At 58.5% G+C, this 26,862-nt stretch overlaps 1 protein-coding gene across 1 annotated transcript; it reads right to left on the bottom strand.

Annotated features, from left to right (window-relative positions):
- Positions 1 to 15,749: 15,749 nt before the first annotated feature.
- DACT2 (dishevelled binding antagonist of beta catenin 2) lies at positions 15,750 to 25,316 on the bottom strand. The gene is made up of 4 exons (XM_079148016.1): positions 24,935 to 25,316; positions 19,711 to 19,843; positions 18,461 to 18,733; positions 15,750 to 17,842 (listed from the first exon to the last, which is right to left on the bottom strand). The coding sequence occupies exons 1-4, from the start codon at positions 25,163 to 25,165 to the stop codon at positions 16,146 to 16,148; spliced, it is 2,334 nt and encodes a 777-aa protein (XP_079004142.1). The 5' UTR covers positions 25,166 to 25,316; the 3' UTR covers positions 15,750 to 16,145.
- Between the last annotated feature and the right edge of the window lie 1,546 nt (positions 25,317 to 26,862).

Below are 26,862 nucleotides of genomic sequence, written 5' to 3'. Positions count from 1 at the left end.
GACCCAAGTTCTGGTCCTTTCTGAGTGGACAAGTTCTGGTCCTTTCTGAGCAGACCCAAGTTCTGGTCCTTTCTGAGTGGACAAGTTCTGGCCCTTTCTGAGCAGACTTGAGTTCTGACCCTTTCTGAGCAGACCCGAGTTCTGGCCCTTTCTGAGCAGACCCGAGTTCTGGCCCTTTCTGAGCAGACCCGAGTTCTGGCCCTTTCTGAGCAGACCCGAGTTCTGGCCCTTTCTGAGCAGACCCGAGTTCTGGCCCTTTCTGAGCAGACCCAAGTTCTGGTCCTTTCTGAGTGGACAAGTTCTGGCCCTTTCTGAGCAGACCCGAGTTCTGGCCCTTTCTGAGCAGACCCGAGTTCTGGCCCTTTCTGAGCAGACCCGAGTTCTGGCCCTTTCTGAGCAGACCCGAGTTCTGGCCCTTTCTGAGCAGACCCGAGTTCTGGTCCTTTCTGAGTAGACAAGTTCTGGCCCTTTCTGCCCATCAGTTGGATAGGGTGGGGGCGATTTGTGTCCAGGAGCCAGACTGTGAAAACAGTGTTGGGCATAGGCAGGCACGCGGCTGCTCGACCTCACTGTCCCCAGCCACCTGGGCGGCAGGCACCCCTGCAGGCAGCTGCCAGTGACCATCAGGGCCTGGAGGATGGGTTTGCTTACCCAGGGGCTTGTGCCCCATGCACCAACCTCGGGACTAGAGTACAAGGCAGTCCAGCCTCAAGACATGGACAGGCCACTGTCTAGGGGCACAGAGTCACACCATGCCCCCACGGGGCCAGGGCAAACCAGAGCCTCAGAGCCCCGCTGTGTCTGGACGTGGATAGCACCTTGGCCCCCGTGAGCAGGCACCCTGGTGCACAGCTGGAGAGGAAGCCAGGGAAAGACGCAGGCCTGCCCTCCACTGGACGGGGCACCGAGGCCTGTGCTCTCCATGTGCAATCTGACGGTGGCTCTGGAAGCAGAGCTGGTCTCCCCCCGACTCCGGCAGCATGGATTTGCCTGTTTTTTAAGGCACCGTCCCGCACTCTGTCTCCCCAAGGAACCTCGGCAAATGCCCAGGCCCCACGTGGAGCCCAGGGGAGCTCAGTGCAGGACAGAGCTGGTGCCAGTGCCCAGCCTCACCCAAGGGACCTGCACCCTGCTCTGGGGGTGGAATGATGTGATTGAGGGACTCCGTAGGGAGCATTTGTGACCGGTACCCTGAGCAGCCCCACAGAGGCACGTTCTGAAAGCCCAGAACGATTCTCTGCTCCCTTCCAGAGGCAGAAGCCCTGTTCCTGAAGGCACAGCCGGCTGTCTGCCAGCGTCATTCTGCATGGCGGGGAACGTTCACGGTCACTCAGCTTAGAAGCCCCTGAAACCAGAGTGTCCATCTCCACACCTCCATTCCACCCTGCCAGAGCTACTGGGCGTGAGCCTGTCTCCTCCAGGGCAGCAGGTCACCTGCGCGGCTGCCTGAGCAGAGTGGGCCAGCACAGAGAGCCCCTCTCCTCTCAGCATGCGCTCGCGCACTGAAGAGCACGCACTCCCGAACAGGAGAGTGACACCTGACCCTCCTTCTGCACAAAGCTTGTGGGAACTGTATCTTAAAATAGTGCCACGTGGGAGCGTTAAGTGGTGTGAGAGGAACGACACGTTAAATCCTGTAAAAGCTGTGATCCACGGCAAGGCTCCCCGTCAGCCTCTGCGCTCGGCTTTTCTGTCAAACCAGCAAGTCTGTGCAGCAGAGGAGAGGTGGATGGTGCTTCTGCTAATCCCTTATTTATACAGTAACAGCCCAGGCGTTCCACAGCACAGCCCTTTCCTTCCGGGGTCTGGACTCCCGATGGGCTGGGCCCGGGCCGGCAGCTCAGTGTGTTCTTGGCTGTTTCCATCCCACGTTCAGCCAGCACCTGGTGAGCTGATTCCACCTGGAAAGTTTCTCCAGAGGTCCCTGAGGCCCACACAGGCGGGGCCTGGGCTGCTGTGTGGCCACCCCAGAGCTGCTCCTGGGGGGTCTAACCTGGGCTCTGGAGTGGGGCAGGCCCCCAAGAGCTGCTCCTGGGGGGTCTAACCTGGGCTCTGGAGTGGGGCAGGCTCCCAAGAGCTGCTCCTGAGGGGTCTAACCTGGGCTCTGGAGTGGGGCAGGCCTCAGTGGTTCCTCTGGGGCCTGTGCTCAACCTCATGTCAGCCCTGCCTGTGGGACGGTCTGGAGATGGCTTTTGCTTCTCATTCGAGAAGTTCAAACGACAGTGTTCTTTTCTGATGCGCCTGAGCTGGTGTGCAGGGTCCAGCATGGGCCAGTCCCTGTGCTGGCTGATGATCCCTGACCTTGGCCCTGGCCCCTGTGAGCCACAGCAGGTGACTGTGGCCTGGGAAGACTCTGGAGCTTTGCTCCCAGTTGCCCCTTCTTGCCGCCCAGGGCCTGAAGAAGGAACAGGCCGCTCCTGGAAGCTCTGCCACGCAGGGTCTTGGCTTCCCTGGTTCTCTCTCTGTCTCCATCTGTGATTTGGGGGACGGAGGCTGCTGGGCTCCCCTTTGCCCCACAGAGAACCTCAATCCCCACTCCTGAGCTGCCCGTCTTCTAGAGCCAGGGCCTGCCTCTCTTCCATGACTCTCTGAACCAGGTCGAGACCTGCAACCTGTGACACTACAGACACCCACTGCGCCCCATGGCCCTCCCCGCACTGCTGGTCTTGTGTCACCGTGAAGGGAGCGATGAAAGCCTGGGGGACCCTTGCTGGCCCTGGCTCTCCCCAGAGCAGCAGAGTCGTGGGTTCCCTGCACTCGGGGCCCGTGTCCCCATGTCTCTCCTGCTCTGGGACCTCGTGGGCGTGAAGCGCAGCCCTCCCAGGCGCCGGCATCTCACTGGAAATAACCCACATGGAGCGGAGCTGCCAGGGCAGGTGGTAGCAGGAGGATGCCTCCATCCAGGCTGTTCTCCCTCGGCTGGGTTTAATGTTTGACGTGCAGAGGGCCAAGCCCAGGCTGTTTAACTGACGGTTCACTTTGAGCAGTCTCAAGCTCCACAGGCTCCAAATTACACAGGGCTACAAGCAGGTGGCAGAGAGCCAAGTCTCGTTCTCCACCTGGGCGCCCTCTGCCCACGTCACCTGTGTGGTCAGCAGCAGGTCCTGCCTGTCCTCTGTGATGACCTCTGCAAGACCACTCAAGCCTGGGACTGGGTTGGGCCAGAGACATGGGTACAACATGAGCACGTGCCACCTCATCAGAGTCCCACCATCTGGGTCGGGCAGCGGCCATGAGGTGGGAGTGGAGGAAAGGCTGGGGTCCTGAGCACAGGCTTGTGACAACGTATCCAACCTGAGCCACACAGGCCCTGGCTGCGCCGGTCCAGATTCTCCTTCTGTGCATGCGGGCACACAGGCTGAGAGCATGGCCAGCCCCAGGGGCAGAGGCCGGCTCTGGTCCTGGGTCCCCAGGCCGAGGTTCTGACCTCCCATGATGTCTTTCCCCTCACAAGGCCTCCTGGGGGTGGGGGTGACCAGATCCCCTGTAGAGTTGTCCAAGATGGAACAGAGGTGAAACTGCCTAATGCCAGCAGGCACTGGCATGGGCTGACTCAGACTCCAGCCCTGGTGCCCCACAGGGCTCAGAGCGTCTGTGCAGGAGCCTGACCCCATCTTCCTGTCCCCGGCCTGACCCCCCGCTCTCCGACAGGAGAGGACACAGGTTCTCCAGGGGACAGGGTGGGACAGCGGAACTGCTCCAGCTCAGGTGGGAGTCTCCATTCCTGTATCCTGTAAGTCCTGACAGTGACCTGGAAGCCCACCTCTGGCCCTACTGTACTGTGGTCCCCAGCGTCTTGGGGTCCCCTTCCCAGGGTCTCCTAGGGTACCTGGTTCCCCGCCACTCTGGGGTCTTTAGAGTCGTGGGTTCCCTGCACTCCGGGGCCCCTTATGTCCCCATGTCTCTCCTGTTCTGGGACCTCTGTCTTGCTTTCTGGAAGCGATTCTGAGAGACACTCTGGGAAGCACACGTAACTGGAAACCTCCAGGCAGGGGCTGGGCAAGGCCTGAGCCCTGGGCCCTGGACATGGGGGAAGGGCCCAGTCACTGGCTCCCTGTGTCCAGCATACTTGGAAGTATTTCAAAGGCCTTCTTTGCACACAGAGAGAAGTCCAACCAGGATCTGTCCACACCCGAGTGATGGCAATAAAACGAATGCAGTGGAAAGCCAAGTCCCTGCAGGACTGAGTCTGCTCTGGTGTTTCTCTGCTTTCAAGCATCAGAACTGATGACAAAGGTCTGTCCACCTATGTCTCATTAAAGCTTTTAAAATAACTGAAGGTCGCTCTTAAAGCCGGGGGCAGGGCCCCAGGGGCGACTCCCTGAGTCGTGTGGTACCTTCAGCCCGTCTGCCACCGTCCTCTGCCCCACGCGAGGGGCAAGTCTCTCCTGCTGTCGCCATGCTCCTACTTAACGTTGGCTTTGGGTGCCCTTTGCCCTCCTTAGCCAGGTAATTTTGTGATGTCCAATTGTGTCTGATACCTCGTCCTGCAAACTGGGCCCTGGCCCCAGCTCCCTGTTCCCAGTGCTGGGGGGCAGGGGCTCTGAAGCAAGGCTCCTCTGTGGTTGCAATTGAAGTCGGAAAAGACAGAAACCCAGGGGTGGGGATGGGGGTCAGAAGGGGCCGAGAATCCTCCTCCACCCTCCCAGGGCCCGTTCTTGGGGTTGTGTGAAGCCCAGCACCAAGGCAGCCCCCGATGTCAGAGTGAGCACCCAGTTCCACCCTTTGAGTCTGCATCCCCCAGCACGGCCGGCTCTGTCCCATCCACTTCCGACCACAGAGGCTGTCAGGGACTAACGAGGACCCGGGCTCAGAGTCCCTAGCGGGGGTTGGGGGAATCAAAAGGGTGTGTTAATCTGAAGCTGGAGCTTGGGTTGAAAGTCTGAAGTCCTTGATGTCCAGTGCCTCACTTAGACGTGCGGCTCTGCTGCCCATCTGCATGGGTTAGAGCGGGGCCACACGTGCATACTAACATCTAGGCATCTCACCTACTCAGCTCTGTCAGATGAGCCCTCAGGAGCATTCCCTGCAGCTGCAGAGCCTCCTGGTGGTGCTGGTTGTTGGAGCAGAGCAGACACCTGACCCCAGGACCCAGCAGCCAGGAGCCTTAGATTGCAAGCTGCCAATCACATCAGGCTTGGTGTGAGGCATGCACAGCAGAGCTCCAGAGACCAGCATCCTGTCACTATCTGATACAGATGCCTGATGTGCGGTCTTTCAAAACCATTTCAATATCTTTGCCTTACCCTTAGAACACATGGGAACAAATGGGAAATATTAGGCAAAACGTGTATTTTGGGGATGTGGAAATCTGCAGGGGTTGCAGATGAAGACCAAGACCAGGGATTTCTGAGCCGTAGACACATTGCACCATCTCTGAATTTCTTTTTAAAATTATACACATTCTTTGGTCATCCTCTTTTCATAAACCAGAAAAATGAGTACCAGCGGGCTCAGTGCCTCCCGAGCCACGTGGCTGCGAGGGAGCGTCCGGCCCTGCCGGCGCCCTCCTACTGCTCTCCTGCCCTGCCTCTGGGCAGGTCCACCCTCCTGGTCTGCTCTCTGCAGTCGGGGGTAGACGTTGGTGCAGAGCTGCTCCTCAGCCCTGGAGTGTGCTCAACACAGCGCTGGGTCTGGCCTCGCTGCTGGAGTCCTGCCACCCACTGGACTGGCCGTCAGGGCCTGTGTGCTGCCCTTCCCTCCTTCCAGGCCTCTGGGGTTTAGAAACCACTTTTCCTTCTTAACCTCACGTGACTTCAACATTGTTGCTTCACAAGTTTAAAATGCTATTTCTTAAGTGACAAGGAAGGCCTCAGGCCACGGGGAGCAGCAGGAGGAAGCGTGGAAGAGAGAGTGTTAGATCTGAAGCTGCGCAGAGGACCACAGGCCGAGGAACGAGTGGCCTGGCCCCGAGGGCCCCGGAGAGTCCCCTGCAGGAGTGCAGCCGTTCCCACATCCCTCCTCACCCACAGGCTGCCACCTGCTCTGCACGCTACTCTGGTCCTGTGTCCTCTTCCCTGACATAACCCATGGGGCCTGGCATCCTGCGGCTGGCGAGGGCTGCAGGAGGCGGGTGCTGAGGGGGCCTGGGTGGCCATGCAGCCCCCCATGTGCTTGGTGCCTGGTGAGGTGGAAGCCCAGCAGGGTCTCAGTGTGGCTGTGCATCTGAGAGCATCTTCCCTCCCTGTGAGCAGGCTGTTCATGTTCTCATTTGTCCCAAGCCTTGGAAAGTTCCCAAAGGCACCCTCACTGGAATTCTCCCGGAGACAATGCCCTGCACGTCCATACCTGACGCAGCACCCCGCAGTCTACGCACTGGAGAGGTGAGTTCCTCTGGTCAGGTAGGTGAGGACTGCAGAGATGGGGAGATGGGGAGGGCCAGTGTGCTCAGCCAGGCCATCTGGACACAGTCCTGGGCCCACTGCTGTGACATGGGCAAACTGCTGGCATCCTGAGGCTGTGCCCTGCCCCCACACCAGGAGTCGGTGGGCTGTGTCTGTCAATCTTGGGTCCAGGGGTGACAGCCTCCACCCAGGCTGCCCCAGACGACCTTCTGGGATGGCTTTAGGAATCTGTGCTAGAGCCCTTCCCAAATGCATTGAACCAGGAGGCACTGAGGCCGCCCCAGGGCCTGCCAGCTCCCGCAGCCCGGGCTGCTGGCAGGGGAGTGCTGGCAGCACCTGGGGCAGGTGGGGCCAGGGATTGCACCTTTAGCTGGGCATGGTCCCATCTGGAGGCAGGGCAGAGCTGGCCTGTTACAGGTCTGGGGAAGTGCAGGGTGTCTGCAGCAAGGCAGACCTCCCAGCCTGCACGACTGTGAGGCACGTAAGGTGGCTGTGCTTACGTAAGGTGGGACCACTTAGGCTTTACTTAAATAGCAGCATGTTATTTCACCACAAAAGCAAACCCCAAAGTCCCAAAAGAAGGACTAAGTTAATAGATTTTATGAGTAATTATTTGTGGATAAACAGTGAACTAAAGCAAGCTGGGTGATACTTCAGAGTGCATGTGCTCTGTGGTGATGAAGGGTGTGTGCCCTGCCGGGCTGGGCTGCCGCCCGAGAAGGCCTCCAGAGTGTGATTCCTGCAGAAGGGCCAGGCCTGAGCCAACTCTGTCCACTCTGCCGCCGCCTTGCGTTTCCAGCCTGTTACCCAGGATGACTTCTCTCCTTGTGCTTCAGGAGTCCTGCAGAGGAGGTCGGTTCCGAAGCCGACAAGATGGAGAGTCAGGCCTGCATTTTCTTCCAGCAGGCGCAGGCCTGGTCTAGTGGTTGGTGCTCAGTCCACTTGAGTGGAGTTTCCTGCAGGGGGGACAGGGCTTCAGTGTCACTCTGCCTGTCTGGGCTGTTCCTGCCCCGCCATCTGAGTCCTCTCAGAACTCGCGGGAGCTGACATGTGGCCCACCTGCAGCCAAGCCCTGCAGCTGAACGGCTGGCCTCTCCCTGAAGGGGTGCCATGCTGGCCCTGCATGACCACCTTCTGAAGCACAGCTGGCCACAGCCGGGGCTCAGTGCAGAGTGGCCGACACCTCCTGTCCTCTCTGTCCGTTGCCCTGGCCCGCGGAGCCCTCGCGCTCACCCCAGGCCCTGTGGCACTCTCTCTTGCCTTTCTCTGGGGTGCTTCATCTGACAGAGGACTCTGGACCACGCTCTTCCCCAGGCACAGGGGACGTTGGGCCTGCAGTCACCCGGGCTGGGCGGGCACGGAGCTCGTGGCCGCGTCTGGCCCTCGCTGGGTGAGGGTGTGGACTGAGAGCGGAGCTGGAGGGCGCGGGGCTCCCAGCACTAGCCCACGCTCCCAGCTGGGGCGCCTTGCAGAGAGTCAGCTCTTCCTACTTTGGGGGTCACTGAAACAGACAACTGAACTGCTCCCTCAGATTCGTATTTCTACCCAGAAAAGCCTGGCCTCTCTGGAAGTGGTGTCTGCGGTTGCTGCCTGCATTCTGAAGCGTGGGACTCTGGACCCCACGGCTCCTGCCACAGCCCCTTCTTCAGAGAGAGGGCTGAGGGGCCGGCGCAGCCCGGACCAGCGGGAGGGGCCCAAGCCAGCAGCAGAGTCCACCCCAGCCCAGCTCACGGCCTGCTGCTGCTGGGCTGTCAGCCTCTGCAGACTCCTCTTCCTAGTTCCCATGTGTAAGGGGCCAGTGGGATGCTTCCTGTCTTAGGGGTTTTCAGTCTTGGGAGAAGAGGCCCTCGTGGGTTGTTCATGTCTGCCCTCAGGAGGGTAGAGGGAGTCCCATCCTGGACCTCAACACGGGGCCTCCACAGAGGCTGGCTTAGGGAGGTCCTAGGGTGGCTGGCTGCAACACGACTGGTGTCCTCCCAGAAAGGGCAATGAGGACACAGAGGTGGACAGCACACAGAGCAAATGGGAGACCCGGGCACCTGTGGGCCCAGGGCTGACGTCTGGGAGACCCTCCTTAGTCACGAAGGAGCAGCTCCCCAGCCCCAGCCCCAGACACCAGCTCCCGAGCTGTGGACGGCACTTCTCAGTTGTCAAGCACCCACCCGTGGTGCTTAGCAACAGCAGCCCTCGTGGGCCCAGAGACAACGGATGCTAACTTAAGACTTGTGCCTCGAGGACAAGGAGTGGGCCGGAGCAGTGAACCACCAGCCATACCAAGTGTGGTGCAGCAGTACCTGCGCCCGGGCCCACACACACCTGTCACCGCCTCTGTCTGTGGCCAGAACTGGCACCCGCATTCACAGCGAGGCGTCGGCTGCCAGCCCGTCCACAGGCTGCCTCTGCTCAGGCAGATGCGGGGCTCACCGCACAATCGCACAAAGCATGTCCTTTCATTATCTAAATACACTGTTCAGCTATAAAAACAGAACATCAAAAAAGAAGAAAATGTCACAGAATACTTGCACAAAAAGCTCGTTCCCATCCTGATGAAAAGAGTGAATCTATTACCATTTCTCACATGCATATATTTTCTCTTAGCTAAAATTTCCCGTCACCACGATTTTCTATTCTGATTTTCTACTCTGCCATTTTAGATTTTTGAATATCATTCCGTCTTCATTTTCTCGTTGAGATATCCAAACCCATCCTTCCAATGACTTGAGCCGTGCGCAAGTCACCATGTGGGCTGCTGGTTCCTTCTCGTGGACCTGCTGGGCAGGCTGTGCTTCTGGGTAAGGAGCAGCTCTGCAGCCAAGGGTTTGCTGGGGGCGTCCTGTGGGACGGACAGCTGAGGGCACACCTGACAGAAGACAGACGTGCTGCCCACCCCGTCGAAGGCAGGGTGGAGCTGTGCCAGCATCCGCGGGCCCTTCTGCTTCCGTTCCTGCTGGGCAGGGAGGCCTCCGTGGCCCCTAGGCCTTGGCTGCGGTGTCTGGGATGGCTTGCAGACGGAGAGTCCTGCACAGGGCTGGGCGCCCAGCCTAGTTCTGAGAAGGAGCTTTCCCTTTGCACACAGACTGGGAGCCACGCTGGAACTGACCGCTGCTCCTGCTGTGGCATGACCGGAGGGGAAGGAAAGAAGTGCACCCGTGTATCGTGGTTGAAAGCATCCTTAGGCGGGGTGCTGCTCAGTGGTCAGCGCTTGCCCAGCACACGCGAAGCCCTGGATTCCATCCCCAGCACTACAAAGAAGAGAGAATTTAAAAGACTAATAAATAAGACTTCTTAAAATAAAAGGTGTGGGGAGGTGGATGTGCCCCTGGGGTGAGTGTGGAGACATGGCTGCTGTCCCCGCTGGCCTGGCCTGTCTGGCCCAGGCAGCTCAGAATCACACTTCTGTGTGACTTGGGGGGAAGGGGCAGGAAGGTGTGCGTGCTCCTGGGGGCCTACCTGAGTCGGGCCCAGTTGGGCAGCAGAGGGGAGTCGGGCAGACGGGAGGCACGGCTCAGCAGAGTCACGCCAATACCCAGAGCTGGGTTCCGGTGGCCTCTGTGTAGGGCAGGGCTGGCATGGGGCTGTGGTCAGAGCTGGGGACCTAACATGGACATGAACCAGGGCCCCCACTGAAGTTCCCCCAGCGGAGAGAGTCTGCCGCCACAGTCCAGGAATGAGCATTCCACGCCGTGCCCCAGCCTCGGTCATGAGAACGGTCAGCCTCGCCACCAGCAGGGGCTGCTCTCCAGCAGTGAGACTCTGCAGCTGGTTGGGGGCATCTGTCCCCCTGAGTCCAGGCTCTCTGGGGTCCTGGGAAGTTCAGAGTGACCTGCAGGTGTGTGGCAACAGGCTCCTGTGGACAGTCCTGCCCCACCTCCAGTTACTCCTAGGGTAGAGGCAGAAGGGGTGTCGGGATCCCCAGACTCAGGCCACTCCCACTGGACACAGTCTGAGCAAAGCAGGACTGTCCCTGAGTGTCACATTCGAAGCTGCCCCAAGGGCCACGAGGACTGAGGAAGAGGACAGCTAGTGTGGCTCCTGACACCATGGTTTCCACTGCCAACAGGGACCAAGAGGTATGCGGGGACAGACTCCCAGGGTGGGGCGGGGGCTGGATCTGGCCAAGGCCCCTCTGCCACACAGGTCCTTGGGACCCTGGATGTCAGCTTCTTCCTGGAGACTCATCCACGGGGCTCCAGTCACCCGCAACTCCCCAGAACTGCTTCTGTGGGGGTTACAGAGGTGAGCCCTGAAGGTGGGTAGCGGGGCTGGAGTGCTAGCCCTGGCCTGACCTTGGGCGGGAGGGACCCAGCCACCTCAGGGACTGGCCTGTGGCCCACCCGGAGCCACACAGATGCTCATTTCTGCCCTGTTCCTTGGCTCCAGGGTGCTACGTGCCCGACTCTACCTCACAGAGTTGTCAGCAGCAGGAAGGAGGCTGGGGAAGGGCTGGTGGAAGGCGGCAAGTAGATATGGATTATCAGTCACGCACACTGGTTAAAAACAAGTGGTAGAGAGTCAGTGGTAGCCAGGAAGAGCGAGGCCACAGCCTCAGAGGTACCCAGGTGCGTGGCACCTCTCTGCCGCAGGCCCTGGAATCCCCTGGTGAACCGCCTTGTGTCTAGATGACATGTAAGATCAGGTGTGCGCATCTTCACCGTGAGAGGGTCTCAGGTCACCTCGTGTCCACCTGAGCAGCTGGTGTGACAGTGCAGTGCTGGCCTCATCTGCTCAGGGGAAGGAGCTCCTGCAAAAGCCCGTGTCCTCCTGGAGTGGTGCACAGCTGCCCCGGTCACTGTGACTTGTCTGGGACATGCATGCGTGCGCTCAGTGCCTGGGGTTTGCACGAGCCCGGGTCCCCAAACCTCCGCTGGCCGAACCAGTTGACCTTTGGCCAAGTGAGTAAATACTTACAAAAAAAACATGACTGGCATTCAACCCTGGAGCTGCCATGCTTATCGCTTGACGGAGGTGAAGGCCCTTGGCCAGGGCACGGCCTCTGGCCACAGAGCCCCACACTGTGCACACCGAGCACCCCAAGCACACCTTCTCTGTGCACCCTCTGTGCCCTGATGCTCTGCCCACTGCCACATGCTTGGATGCCTCAGACTCTTGCAGGGTGGTGGCATGGGGACCTTCTCTCTAAGGACCCTCACTGCTCACAGGGTGGTGGCACGGGGACCTTCTCTAAGGACCCTCACTGTTCACAGGTGGCTGGCCTGGGTGGCCACTGCAGAGGGAGCTCTGCAGAAAGGCAGGGGACAATTGGTGCCTCTCCCCACTCCAGGTCCCGGCCACAAGTTGGGTCCGGCCTCCACCCAGAAGGCAGCCTCAGCCCAGATAGGGGGTCTTGCTTAACACAAATCTAATTATGTCCTCCTCCTGCTTCTGCAAGACCGAATACACAAAAGGACAAAGGCCAGCCCAGGTGGGAAAACAGAACTCAGACTCACAGGTAGGGCAGGCTGCCAAGCAAGCAGACCCCTGGTCCAATACACAACCTGGGCCCAGCTGCCTCCCTGGGACCCACTGGAAGCCAGGCCCCGTGTCCAGGCACCCTCTAGGAGGCCAGAGACCTCTAGGGCGTAGGTCCAACTGCCAGGACGTGGCTTGCAACTGACATCATCATCCCTCCTTCTAATGTGGGACCAACCAGAGAAAGCAGAAGGTGCCCCCACCTGCCCACAGCAGGCCCCTGGGAGGGCCACCTCCCTGGCCATGGCCTTCAGGGCGCACCAGGCCTCCCTTCCGGCCAGAATCTGTGGCTCCTGTGCCCGCCTGAGTCTCCAGCTGCCCAGACGCAGCAGGCCTTGGGCAATCAGCCTCTGCTTGTTCTGTCTGGTGGGGCTCCATACCCTGCACATCAGAGTTCCAGGTGGTTGCTGGCCGCCTTGGTCCGAGGGCACCTATGCCACCGCCTATCCAGCCTCAACCTGGCCCTGCGCTGGCCCTCTTCCCGGCTACCCCAGCACCACTTCTCCTTCTCTCCTTCCTCCTCCTGCCCTCAACCAGATGCAGCCCCTGACTCAACCCCCAACTGCACTTCCCACTGCGGCCCACCCAGTCTGTGGCCCTGGAGGGCAGTCAGTGCTTCCTGCAGACCTCTACAAGGAGATGGAGCTGCCCCTGAGTGGTCCCGACTTTGCTTCTTCCCACAGCTAGCTCTGAGTAAACAGCATACAGCAGGTGCTCAATAAACACAACTGAGTGGCAGGGAGAATGGAGCAGGACCTCTGGTAGTCCCCACGGCTCCCCCAGTTACAGGGAAGAGGACTGGTACTTGGGCCACAGCAGTGAGAGGGTCTCCTGTGGTGAGGGAGGCAGGGGGCGGTTCCTGCACCTCCTGAAGTCCTGGGCACGAGCCGCCACTCGCCAGCCCCGCTTTGAAACAGGGCCCTGTGTGCTGCAGAAGGTGGGTCCCTGCAATGCTCAGGAGGGTCCAGGGGAGCTCAGTGCTGAGGACCCAGCAGCCGGCAGCCACGGTGCACAGAGGGTTCAGAGGAAGCCCTTCCGAGGGCCCGGAGAATTCCCGCGTCTGATTAGTGAAGATGACAGGTCCTATTTTCTTCAGTGATGTAGCAGGAGGTGCTAGGTCTGTGGGGTACCTTCTCTGACACAATGATCAAGCTTATTTACTTTCTATCTCGCTTGACTCTTAGAGTCCACCTCTCTTTTTGCTAGCATATTTTATTTCAAGCATGCTGGGGGTTAGTTTCAAAGGATTTCTGACGGGCCCAGAGGCTGAATCCTCGGCTCTCCACTTAACGCAGGAGGGGTGGGGAGCTCATCTCCCTCTGGGTGCACCATCGGTGCTGCCTGAGTCCCCAGGTCCCAGGCCGCAGCCTGTCTGGCGGGTTCTGCTCATCCTCTTCCATGCGGGTGGTCACACCCCTGCCTGTCGGGAAGATGACCATGCAGGCGGGAACTGTGCTGGCAGATGGGTGGTTTCCTGGGCAACATCTCAGCTCTCGCGGGTTCTGAGCACTCCGCCCTCGACGTCTGTGCCACGCTTCTTGTCCCTGGGGCTCTTACTTGGATGTTTTCTGTTCTGTTGTTTGGCTGCAGGGCTGGGACTCAGATCTGAGCCTCATGCACACGTGAAGTCGACCAGGGAGCTACCTCCCAGCTCTGGTTATTTTGTTTTGAGAGCGGGTCTCACTAAGTTGCCCAGACTGGCCTCAAACTTTGCCTCCTCCTGCCTCAGCCTCCTATCCCTGGGATCACAGGCCTGGGTCACGGTGCCCTGTAACAAGTACGGTAAGTATCTCCTTGGGTCCCCCCTGCACCAGCGCCCACACCGCAGCTTGTCCACTCGTCTGGAGAGCCTGAGAGACGATTCAACCCAGAGGGAGGCTGTGCCTGGCTGGAGGCACTCTGCTGAGCCCAGAAGGCCAGGGTTGGTTTTCAATGCCATCAATTTGCTCCTCATTCCGAACCTAAGCTACCATCAACCTCATTTATGACAGGAGGCCAGTTCAGCCAATCCTGAAGCTGGTCTGAAGCCACACACAACTGCCCACTGCCCCATGGTCGCGTGGCCCTGCTCATTGCTGAGCGAGGACCTGGCACACAGGCAGGAGGACGAGGACTAGGAGGAATCATGGGATTTGTGTCCACTTGCTTCAGACCTCTTGAGAGGAACTGAGAGCCGAAAGCCAGGGTCTAGCTCAGAAATCAAAATGTCTGTCGGCCCCACTGAGAGACCGTGAGACAGAGCTCCGATCCCTCTGTGGGGCTACGCAGCTTCCCCGGCCCACCAGTGAGCATCCCTGCAAAATCCCACCTCGGCCAGCGCCTGCCGAGTCACTTCAGTAAGAAGCCCTGCCTGAGGTCTGATGGGCTCTGCCCAGGGGAAGTCTGAGGACCAGGTCCGTCTTCAGGAAGAATCCCGTTGGGTGGATTTGGCCACAATACCCAGCCCCTGGTGTCCCCTCTCGGTCATTTTCTGTCCAGAGCTCCTGGCTGCTGCTTGGCCATAGAGTGCCTCTGGCCGGTGCTGCTCAGAGTGAGACCCTGCCCTGAGGATTCCCTGTCCCATCAGGGTAGTCCTGCCCAGCGTCTTCCTCCCTTGTTTCAGCAAGTGTCACTGGATGATTTTTCTTTAAGGACAGGCAAGAGAGGCAGAAGGGGGGCGGACAAGGAGAGAGCAAGCTGCTGAGACAGGGTGGACAGGGAGCAGGGAAGACACAGATGGGCTGATCCACGCTGTCTGGCCACCAAGGACCCTTGCTGCCCACTGCTTTGGGGTGGTGTGGCATGGTTTCCATGCTGGTTTGCAGGGCTGCAGACAGGCCCAGATCCAGGGGCAGGAAGCCCTCCCCTCTGTGCTGCCTGCACTCTGCCTGCCAGGGACACAGACTGCCCCCGGAAGGTGACACAGGATGGGATATGCCTCACAAGGAACAAGAGGTCTGCACTTTGCTTGTGGTTTGCTCGAAGCTTCCCAACCGTGGAAGCTCCAGCAGAGGCCACAGAAGATGTCCAGTAAGCAGAGGCAGCACCCCAGCTGGGGATGCAGAGCGCCTGAGCAACGTGTGGACCGGCCAGCGGCACCACAGGACTAACCAGGCTGACTCAGTGGCCTCAGGCAAGAGTCCTGGCAAAGCCAGTTTCCCTCACCTGGGGCCCGCAGGATGGAGTCAGACTGTGTGTATAGACTGTCTGGAGTGATCTCTTACGATAAGCCCCAGACACGAGTGGGCTGGAAGCATCCTTGAAACTTCAAGGCAGCTTTTAAAAAAGCACAAAACTGGCAGGCAGTTCCAGGAAGCACAGGTGGGCATCTGCGTGGGCAAGGAGGCGCGCATCCTTCAGGTCTGCTCCGCCCTGCACTGCCTGCGTTTTGGAGTGGTCTGCACTGAAAGCCTTACAGAAAAGAGGGAACTCCTCTTCTTAAGATGCTAATCGGTGTTTAAAATGTTAGGCTCTTCAAACTGCATCCTGGAGGCAGCGACATGTTCCAGGAATAATTGGCAACTAGTATAATAAAATTCACTACTATTTTCAGCTGATTTTCTTAAGAGTTTCTTCCCCAAATTAGGGAGGGGGTCCAGAAGTGTGAGGACTTTGGTGCCCCCAACCCCTTCTGCAGCTCTGGGCCAGTGTGCACCTTGAGGCGGCTGTGATCACTCAGGATAAAGCCTGGTGTGTGCTGCGCAGACTGAGGCACCAAGCAGCTAAGCTGAAAAGCCTCCATCTTTCTCCTTGAAAAGCGGAGGGGAGTTTGCTTTGGAAAAACAGATACCCTAAACAAAGTTATTTTCCTACAACACCCGTATGGGACCTAGAACGTGACCCCACTTCCGTCACCCGCCTCCCCGCCGTCGGGGCCAGTGCAGGAAGGAGCACCCAGTGCCTCTTGCACAGGGACCAGGAGGAGCGGCTGCAGACAGCAGACAGTGGGCTTCCCCGGCCAGCACGATGGCAGTTCAGTAGTTTATTCACACTGAGAGCTTAACACGGAGTTCACGCTGGAATCCAGCACTGGCACAGAGTCCGCCACGTCTCTAAAGTAATGGTGTTTGGGGGAATGGCTTACAGACACTGAAGTGGGTCGGGGGGCACAGGGGACAGGAGGGGGCTGCTGGCAGAGGCTGTATCCTTTGCAACTTCAAAGTCCTCGCGAATCTGCTGGGGAAGAAAAATCACCCACGGAGCATGCAGCCGTATCCCAGGGCCAGGACCACCCGAGGGGCTCCTTGGACGGCCACTCTGGAGGTCAGCAAGCTGGCAGGTGACCTGCAAACCCACACTGTCCACACAGTGTGGCCAGGCCTCTGTGCCATGCCGGGCTTGTCAGGGACCGCCTCACACCATGGTCATGACCTTCAGGGCCGCTGGCTGGAACCTGCGGATCTTTTTCTTCAGGGCCCTGGAGGCTTTGATGCGGCACAGCTTAGGCACAGGGGGCAGGGGAGGCCTTGCGCCTGCCGGGGCCCGTGGGGGCTGCTGGAGGGCCAGCCGGGGCCAGGCCAGCTCCCCCTCTCTGGCAGCTGCACCTCCCACCCCCAGGCGGCCGCTGTGGCTCTGGAAGCAGCCCTCTGAGTCGCTGCTGCTGGACTCCCCGTCCCCAAAGCGGTTGGCGGTGTGGTCGCTGGCCGCCTCCTCGCTGCTCTCTGCGGTGGTGACCTGCAGCAACGAAGCACACGCGGCCAAGGGCTCGGAGGGGTCTGGCTGGCTCCTGGCACAGGCATCCTGGCGGGCCAGTGTGGGCCTGCCCTGGGCTTGCAGGCCACCTGCTCTCCTGGCTGGGGGCCTCTGGGGCCCCAGGCTGGGCTCCTGACCACTGGCCTGGTGGGCCTTGGCTGAGATCTCCACGGTGGACTGCCACCTATGCTGCTTCCTCCTGGTGGCCGCACAAAGCTGGGCAGCCTCAGTGGAGGACAGGGCTTGGGACGATGCCCGGTAGCTCTCCCGCTGGGCCACCAACAGGGGGACAAAGAAGGGCACAGGGTACAGAGTGGACTCGGAGCAGGACCGTCCGGGAGTGCCCCCAGCCAGCACAGGCCTCCTCCTGAGCCCTCCCTCCTGGGGCCTGTGTGTGGGCTCACACTCTGGGGGCAGCTGGGGGGCGGTGTGGACACCCCAAGGTCTCTCTGGCAGCAGTGGCACCTGTGTTCCCAGCCTTGGCGTCTTGTCACTGGCCTTCCTCCTGATCTTCACAGGCTTGGGCTTGGGGTGGCCCATCTTCAGCCCTGTCCGGGAGGCTTCGCTGCCGGGGCAGGGAGGGTGGACAAGATGCCCTGGGGCCTTAGGGGGACTCTCACAGTCCATGCTCCCGGAGGGGGAGGAGGTGCATGGGCTACAGTCCCCATGGGGCTGCAGGGCCTGGGGGCAGGGAGCGGGGCCCACCGCGTCTTCCCTGTAGGTGCGGCTGTTCCAGGGCTCAGGTCCCATCTCCGGGGTGTGTCTGGGGGACTGGGCATGCAGGAGGGGTGCAGGCCCCTGCTGCCCAAGGCTATCTCCACTGCTGGGCCTGCTCTGAGCTGCCCCTCCCAGGTCCCCTCTCCCTGGGGCACAGAGCAGCTTCCCAGGTCGACCTCCACTGACTAGTCTCTGGGCATCTGGCTTCCGGGGGGATGGGGATGCTTCACGTCCTGAGGGTCCCTGGTCCCCCCCAACCTCTGCTGCGGGGGCCTCTCGGCTTGGCCGACGCGGCAGCCTGTCGGTGTAGGCTCCAGCGGGGCCGGCCTCAAGGACTGGCTCGCCAGGGCTTGTGCTCAGACCCCTGGGGCCCAGAGGAGGGTTCCTGGGGGGCAAACGGCTGTCTAGCTGCGGGGCCTCCTTAGTCAGTGCGAACAGGGGGCTCTGCAGAGCCACTGCGTGCAGGGGGCTGGGGTATAGGTACACCTCCCGGCCACCCCTGGACACTAGGTCGCACTGGTACTTGGGGTCCAGCTCGGGGGACGGAACATCTGTCCCCTGGCAGAGGTGGGAGGGGGGTGTGGCATCCTGGTCGACGCTCGGGAGCCCCATGTTGACTGGGAGGACTCGTTCAAGATCGCCTGGGAGGAGAGAACCGTGAACAAGCCCGTCAGTACGGAAAGACTCGGGGTGCCAGGCTAGGCCTGCGGGGGCACTGCTGTGAGCATCGGGCCTGTGGCGGTCTGGCCGTGGGTGCCTGCCACCCTGCCCGCAGTGAGCAGTCAGCTCAGGCTCGCTTCACGGGCAGCCGGCTGCCCGGGCTGAGGCTCCTGCAGCCACACAGGCTTCTGGCGGGGGTGGCTCTGGCCTCCCTGGCCTCCCCGAGGCAGCCGCTGTGCCTTCACCCAGGAGAGCCGTGGGCAGCATGGTCACGTGGAAACAGGACGAGGCCAAATGGATCAAGGAGGAAGCTGAGGGGGAGCAGGCTTCTTTCTCCACCTTCCCCAAACATAGGCAGACCAGAAGGTTTGGAAGGATGTTTTTTTTTAACTTTCTGATACCCATTTTAAAAACTAAGAAAAAAACCCACACCATTGGGAGACCAGGACAGCACGTCCATCACGCCCAGAAGCTGACAGTGATTGCTCCTCTCCCTGCTGGTCAGTGCCAAGCCCACTCCAGGAGGGTCTCTACTCTGTCCCCAGCAGATCTGGGTAGGCTGCCCTCTGCTGTCCCCCACTTCCTTCTGGCTCTCTCACCTGTAGACACTGGCCTGGGCCGGAATATGCCCTGGGGCTGACCAGTGTCCTCCATGCTGTCCAGGACCCTGTCACTCTCCTTGATGGGCCGAGGTCTCCATGCTGGCACAGTGGTCTCATCAGCAGACCGAGGTCGCCAGTCCCCCATGCTGGGCCTCGCCATGGAGACTGCAGGCAGCAGACTGCCCAGCGAGGGCGATAGGCGGTCACTGCACACGGAGGCACAGGAAGTGGACAGGGAGCAGGAGCCTGCATCGCTCAGCTCATAGAAGCCTGGGCAAAGCAGACAAATGTGGGTCAGTATGATGTGGGCAGTGGGTTCTGCCAGAGGACCCTGGGTTCCTCTCTCCCCCCATTTCTCAGGACCCAGGGAGGGTGAGGGAGCCCCATGATGAGGCAGGCTGGTGAGAACAGACCCCAGGGGAAGGCCGCGGAATCTCCCAGCAGCTGTGAGCTTGCCCTGGCCAGCGGTTCCTGCAGCTGTGGTGGTGCTATGGAAGGGGCGGCCTCTGTGGCTGGTCCCGCCTGAGCCAGGCCTTAGGCATCTCCTGCATCCCACCCCCACCACCACCTGTGAGGGGTGATTTCAGGAGCCCCTCAGCCCTGGGCCTGTGGGATGCACCAAACGCCCAGGCCAAGCTGGACAAGGGAGGCAGCAGGCAGCACTGGGAGGTCCTGGCCCGCAGCTGCCACTGGAACCTTTGACCAGTGATCTGAAGACAGATCTGCTTACCAGGTGCAGACTGGGGATGGAGACAAAAGTGACCAGAGCCACACACGCCAGCAGCCACTGCGAATGTCCCCTGTGGCCTTTGAGGCGGGCACAGGAAGGGGATGTCTGTCACCTTGACATGTTATGCAGACTTGAGACTGACAGTCTGCAGACCGGAAGGCGAGCCTGTTCCTCGGCCATAAGATGGGTGTTCGCACGCGGCGACCGCCCAACCAAGCAGAACCACAGCGTCGGGAGAAGGCGGGAGCATGCCCACCTTCCTTCCAAGGCAGTTCCAGCCGGTGAGGAGGCACAGACTCTGGACTGACCACTAAAAAGCATTTTGTTTTTAGTCTCTCTGATAATGTGTGCTTTTTCGGGGGTCCATCTGTCTCCTAACTTCCAGATCGGCTGAGACCCAGGCCAAGGGCCAGCACCACCATGTCAGGCAGGGTCCCCAGGAGGGGTTTGGGCAGATGGTGTCACTCTTGCCCCTGGGTCTTGCAGGCGGTCCCCTCCCACAGTCCTGCCTGCCCACCTGAGCTGGGCCTGCTGTCGCTGTCCAGGACCTCGGCAGAAGACCTGCGCATGCCCAGCTGCAGCTCACTTATCTGCTGGTCCAGCTGGTCCAAGTGGGTCTTCAGGCCAGTGTCCTGCCGTCTCAGCCGGGACTAAGGAACAGAAAGCAAGCTGAGCAGGTGCAGAAATGAGACCCCACGTGCAGAAGGGCAGCTTCCAGCCAGCCTCGTGCCAGGGGCCTCACTCAGGCCGAGCAGCCTCTGTGCTATCGGCTCGCGCTGAGAAGGTCACACACGAACACCTGCTTCTCTCCAACGCAGACTTTAAAACTGATCGTGACTTTCAGTAAGACGTCTCTTCCTAAGGGGAGGCGGAACAACAGTTCCTCACGAGTGCCGTCGGGTCAGGACGGCACAGGGACCCCATCCGAGGGCCCGGACAAGTTCACCCTGCTGCTTTCTTTCTGCTCCAGGCGAGAATTCACTGGTGATTACAGAGATCTTCACAGCAGCCCCTTAGGAGCAGCTGGGGAGGGCAGACCCAGGCTCTTCCCTGTCACCTTCCCAGGGTAGAAAGTCCCTGTGAAGAGGAGAGGCCTCCTGCATCTTGCCTCCCTCCCTGAGAGATGCCATGGGTTTGGAAGAATTCAGGGAGCAGACTCTCAGCAAGGGCCTCAGGCACCAAGTGAGACCAAGAGGTCATTCAACTTTGCGTGGAATAAATGCTGGGGTCTTCTCTGGAAAAGGGCAACTCTGCTTTGCCCACAGAGGCTGTGTCCTCCGGCCTGGCACTCAGCTGCCAAGTGGGTAATTATGAGCACTCACTGCATGTGTGTGTCCCCCTATCATGAGGACCATTTATACACAGAGGTAAACACCAGGTGTCCACACCCACATCTCTACATAACCTAGCACTGATGTGTCCACACCCACATTTCTATGTAACCCAGCACTGGCTGTCTAGTAAAGGCTGACTTCTTTCAATTACAGAATTCCATCCTGTTTTCCAGGCTCACTGCAAACACTTCTTGATTAACAATTAAGTTTAAGGCAAATAATTAATGAAGGGGGTTCATCCTAAGAAAGTGATGGATTGCATTTTTTGGGGGAGTGACTTCAGTAATTTTGCATTACAAGAAATCTTCACAAGGGGGAATCAGGTACTCATGATTTCCTGTCCACAGGACAGAATCACTTCTGCACAGGTTTTCAGCCATGACTGACAACCCCTTCCCCGGTGAGGTGACACACAGCCAGGGAGACCACGTCACTCAGCTGGGCTTTCCCTCCAGGAGCCAGCCCAGGGGTCCCGGAACAACCTCCAAGGTCCAAATGGAGTCTCCCAGCCTCAAAACTATCTGCACACAAGAGCGTGGCAGAACTAGTCACAAGCTGGAAAGGACTCTGGGCCTCCAGAACCACCCAGACTGGTCCAAGTGTCCTGGCGTCCCACCTGCCACATTGTCACAACAGCAAAATGTTTCCCAGCACTACCAAAAAGCCCTGCAGTACAGACAGGCTCAGCCCAGTTACTGTTCTTGAAAAAACAAAGAAGACACAGATTTACTGAAGGCCCAGCATGTATCTGATTTTCTTTCCCGTCATAAAGCCATGGGACCCACAGAAAGCTAGGTTCCTTTGTTAGGTCTCATTTCAGTCTTTAAAAGCATCTACTTAACTTCTCTTCCAAGTCACAGCTTTTGCTTCCTTCTAGGGACGCCAGCGCTCTAGATCCCGGGCTGACCTCCCTCACCCCCGACCCCTCTCCACAAGCCACCGTCTGCACTGGGGCTTGCTGCTTCGTGGCTGACATCTGGCTGGCCAGCCTTTGGAGACTGGCTTCTGATCACTGGTCAAGGGACACAGATGACTTATTACGTCTTCAGGCCCCGCCTCCCATCCATGGGTCCACCACTCACCTCAAACCGCCCTCGCTGCCCCTTTCCACAGTCCCCAACTTGTGGGGGTTCCACGACTGTGCTTGTCCTTCCTCTTTTGTGCCTTGGACCTTTGTGCTCCAAGTCTGCACGTGGTGACAACTGGAATGCCCCTGCATGCCTGCCCAGACCACTCTCCACACAGGCCACTGACCCTCCCCTGTAGCCTCCCACTGGCAAGCCTTCAGGCCTACTTGGGGCCGTGCTTCTCAAGACATGCTGGGGCCCTAGGGTCAGAGTCAGGGGCTGACCAGGCAGGACATGCATATGTGCGGACCACCCAGGGACCAAGGTGAATCACCGGGCACACCTGCAGATCTTGGGCTTGCGTCCTGAGACGCTCCAGGGCAAGCCTGGAGCCTGGATGTTAATAACAGGCAGGGGCAAAACCCATCTTCCCCGGCCAGGAAAAGCCAGAATGTCTATCACAGGGGGGATTCTAAAAATGAGTATTTGGTTAAACCCCTTCTTTGAAATGCTGACTTTACAGTCCACAGGAAATGATCCGACCTGCGCCTGCTTTGCCCTCCCCATCAAAGTTCTTCATTGCAGTCATCACAAAAATTGTGTTCAGAGGACAGAGATTGAAAGTGTCTTGAACCTCAGGCTCTGGAGATGGTATCTAAGCCACTTCCTTCCTTTGCTGAAAGCTGAGAATGTACAATGGCAATATTTCATGCATGAAGTACGCAGCTGTGGCCCTTGTCCTGTAGAGGGGTAGACTTCATATCCGAGTTAAAAAGAGCACCATCGAACAGTAGCCAAGGGGCGGGGGCTCACAGTGAACTCATGGATAACAGGCATGGTGACCTGGGAGGCAGCCCTGCAGGATCCTGTGGACACCTGCCCTCACTCTTGATCTTGAGCAAGCTCTCACCCCTTCCTCGCCTCCCCGAGGGTTCACAAAGCAAAATGGTCAGTCCAGGGAAAGTACCAAGCATCACATTCACATCCACAGCAGTGCGGCTGACTCCCACAGGGCCGAAGGCCAGGGCCTGCCAGCAAGAACGGCTCCCTGCAACTACCAGGTTTAGAGCAGTCGTGACCACAAAGCCAGCAGGGGACATCTCTAGGTGAGACCTCAAGGGGCCCATCCCTTGGCCCGCTTCTCTCCAAGTGCAGGCTCTGTGGGAGAGGTCTTCAGGCCCCTCCCAGGTCACCGGTGGGTGACACCTTTCTACTTAGGTGCTGCTGTGCCATGTAAATCTCACAGAAATGAGCATGCCAGCCACTGTCTGAGAAGGACAATCTCTTGAAAACGTGAACAGGTAGAGCACCCTTGGTTCTGCCCAGATTGGTAGGGCTACTGCCAACTGCCAGTCAGAGGGCACGGGGCCATTAGCACAGAAACCTGGAGGAGGGAGATCTACATACTGAAACCATCTCTCCTTTTGTCCCATAAATCAAAGTCACTGATGGATTTATTCAACAGCAGCGTTCTATGCACCTCTGTGACCTCTGATCCTACAATCAGAAGGTGCTGCTCACCCGACATGCTGCTGCTTCTCAGTTAAAACCCTAGAAATGCTAAAGCACGTTCTCACTTGAGAATTCCTGCAGGATAAGGCGCTGAGGCTCCAGAGACTTCTTCCTGTCTTCACACCTGGAGGGTGACCTAGGCCAGGTGAAGCCAGGGAGGGGTGGGGCGGGGTGGGGGTAGGGTAGCTGGTTTTAGCTGCTGGACTAATGCCTTGAATTGTTTTCTTTATTACAGAACTAGTATCACTCCTAATTGTTTTCCCTGTAAGAAAAATGTAAGAGTGTTAAGCATTGGCTGATGTCACACAAATTCAATTATTCTTCTCTTTTGATCACATAATCCATTCCAAGAACAAAGTCTCAAGACAGAGTCTGCATGTTCCTTCTGGTCTCCACATTAAAAAAAAAAAAAAAAAATTAAACCAAAAACCTGTTTGATCTCTTCCAAAGGGTTACTTGTAATTAGAGGCCCTGTGTTCACAGCTTGATTGGTGTGTTACTGAGGCCAGGTTAATCATCAGCCACACTCCCACCTCCCTGAGAACATTCACGCGTGCGTGCAACATGCCTGCAGGCCGTGTGTGCCTGGCTGAGGCCACCAGGACGCCAAGACTGTGGTTGGGCACTAACCCCCACACGCTGCCACGCAAGGTTAACAGGTGGCTGGACCAGCTGAGGGAGCCCCTCCACCTCCATGCCAGCTCTGTTCCTCTCCTGATGGAGCAGCCGATGCTGCAGAGGCTGCAGTTAGGGCATGGGGCCTCCTCAGGCAGCTCCTAGGCTGCAGGGTTAGGGGACAGGCCCCCTCTGGCAGGCTTCACCTCTGCCTCTGGCAGCAAGGGAAGGTAACAGGAGTCCAGGGAGGTGTACCCAGTCACTGGACTTCCTGATTCTTTAATCCAGAAGCACTTGCCCAGTTCAGGCCACGAATGAGCTAAGCTGATAGGAACGCTGCTGAGGCCTCCGGGGAGGCTTGTTAAAGAGGGTGATTTTTAACAGGGCAGGTCAGATTTCTAGTACAAAAGAAACTCCACTTGGAGAAATAGAGGTAACTCAATCAAACAGACATTGTGTATAGCATTTTAATTGAGCTTTAAAAAAAAAACTGCAATACTGCAAAAACTCTGTTGAGTTGTTTTCCATAAGTTGTATGAAATCATACACAACAGTACAACCAGAGGAGTAATAACTGGAGAATCTTCAAGGGTCTACCAAGGCATTGTTCTTGGCTAGTTCAGGCAACACAGGGGCAGAGGAAGCTTCAAGGTCTGGCTCCCACCTCCCTTACTTGTTAAGGGCAAAGAAGCCCTCCTCAGACAGCGAGATACAGTCGACCCCACCAATGTTTTCTTACAATGGCCGGAGGCCATTCAACCTGAACACATGTCCGGGGCGGTTCGAGCGGAGCACGCTCTGCACTCTTGTCCCCAACCCAACGCAGCACAGGAAGGACCTGGGTCCTGGGATGAGACCAGGACGGCCAGTCAACTCCTGCCAGGGGAGATCCATGGAGGCATGATCCCTACTGGAGCAGCACCGCAACTCGGGCGCGAAGGCCACCCCCACCTCGGGCGTGTGGGAAGCCTGTGGCGGGGTGCGCTTCCCACGCAAGCTGGGCGAGGGCGGCGGTTCCTCCTGCTGCTCCCGGGATCGCAACCTGCGGCGCGGTACCCTGCGCACCTACGCATCGGGCCTGCAGGTACCAATCCTTTGGCACCGAGCTGCGTCCCCATTAGGCACAAGGACTGCCCCTCACCCCATCAGACAGCCCCTCGCCTGCTGCCCACCCCGGCCTCCAGGTAGAAGTGCGTTCGCTACCGGTCCTTACCAGCTGCTCCTGCAGCGCGGCCAGCGCCGCCTCCAGCCGCAGCTCCTGGCCGCCGGGGCCGCGGGAACCGGCGGGCGCGGGCTGCATGGCCAGGGCACCCCGCACCCGTGCCTGCTGCGCAGCGCGCAGCCCCTGCAGCTCCTGCAGCCCAGCCAGCGCCGCGCGCAGCCTCGCGCCCACTCTGCGGCGGTCCCAGCCCGCAGGTTCCGGGGGGCCGCCCGGAGTCCACATCCCGCTGCCGCGCGCCGCCGCAGCGTCTGCTCTCCCCGCCCCGCTCCTCAGGTCGCCTAGGTGGAGAGGGACCTATCGCCGGCCGCGGGGGGCGGTGTCTGCAACGCCCCGAGGTCACAGCGGCCGCCCCCGGCCCGCCCCGGCCGCCCGCTGCCCTGGGCTGCGCTGGGCCTGCGCCCGGGACCCGTACCTGCGCCACCGAGGGCGGCCGAAGTCGGGGAGGAGGAGCCCGGCGGGAGAGGGGAAGGAGACACAAGTGGGACAAAACCCGAGGAAGGTTTCTTTTGGATTCTTAAAAGTATCACGTTTTAAGAAGCTTGTTCCCATTTATAAACTGTTACAAAGTTGAAAACAAGGCGTTAGCCACGTTTCCTGAGGGATACCTGTACTTCGGAAACCTTGACTTGCCTTTCAATTTTGTTTTTAGATGATAGTTTGGTGGAGCTGTAATTTACATACTGCGGATTCACCTTAGTTAACCGTGCAATCCAGGAGCCTTTAGCGCGTTCACGGACCTGTGAGACTATCCCCAAGATCACTTTAAAAACTTTCACCACCTGCACAGTCCTGTACCCACTAGCTGTCACCTCCACTTCCTCCGTCACACCCCGACTCTTGCAGTTGTGGACACGGGAATGGGATCATGCCATATAGCCTGGCACTGGCTTCCTTCACTAGGCTGATGTTTCCAAGGTGCGCATGCAGAGCAGTAGGAGCATCATTCTCTTTATGGCTGAATAATATTCTATCCTGTGGACACAGCACCTTTTGCTTATCCGTTCGTCTCTTTTTGTCACAGCTTGTTTCTACCTTTCAGCTATCAGAGGAATGCAGCCAGGACATTCCTGTGCAGGTTCTGGTGGGGAAACAGGTTTCATTTCACTTGGGACTACTTAAGAGATGGACTGTGGTTAAGGTCATGCTTAACCTGTGGGAGAACTGCCAGACTGATCTGCAGCCCACTGTTCACACCTTCGCCTGCTGGTGGAAGGGCGGCATTTCTCCATGGGCTACCAACAGTTATCTCTGGTCGCATCTATCCAGTGGGCACATAGTGGTGTCTCAAGTTGGTTTGATTTGCATTTCTCCAGGGCTGAGGATGTGAGCACCTTCCCCTGAGGCCACGGGTGTGAGTGTCTCTGTGGGTGCTCATCTGCATCTTTTCTGGAGAGATGTCTCACAGATCCTTGCCTGCTCTGGAGCTGAATGGTCTTCTTCTCAAGAAGCGGATCTGCATACGGTTCCCCGATGAGAAACGTGATTTGCAGGTGTTTTTCCATGTGATATATCCTTTGCAGCAAAACATTTGTGATTTAAATTTTGTCCAGTTTATTTTTCTTTTGTTGCTTGTGCATTGTTGCCTAAACCAAGATCAAAGATTTTGCCACGTCTCCCAAGATTTCTGTAGCGTCAGCACCTATGTTGAAGTTTATCATCCATTTTGGCCCCAACACCATTTGTGGGAAAGACAGTTCTCTCCCTGCTGGATTGTGTTGAGAATCAATGGAGGTAGAGAAGCAGTTTCTGGCTTCTTAATTATACTCCACTGGTGTGTTCTCCATCCTTATTCAGGGCCATGCTGCCTTGATCACTGCCACTTGTACTGAGTTTTGAAGTCAGGAAGTGTGAGTTTCACAGTTTTGCATTTTTTTTCCCAAGATTGGATTGACTGTTTTATGCCTTTGCATTTCCACATG

Source organism: Sciurus vulgaris (assembly GCF_902686455.1).
Source record: "Sciurus vulgaris genome assembly, chromosome: 7".
Classification (NCBI taxonomy): Eukaryota; Metazoa; Chordata; class Mammalia; order Rodentia; family Sciuridae; genus Sciurus; species Sciurus vulgaris.
Note: the sequence above shows the minus strand (reverse complement) of the source record. Positions and strands in the feature narration are given on the sequence as shown.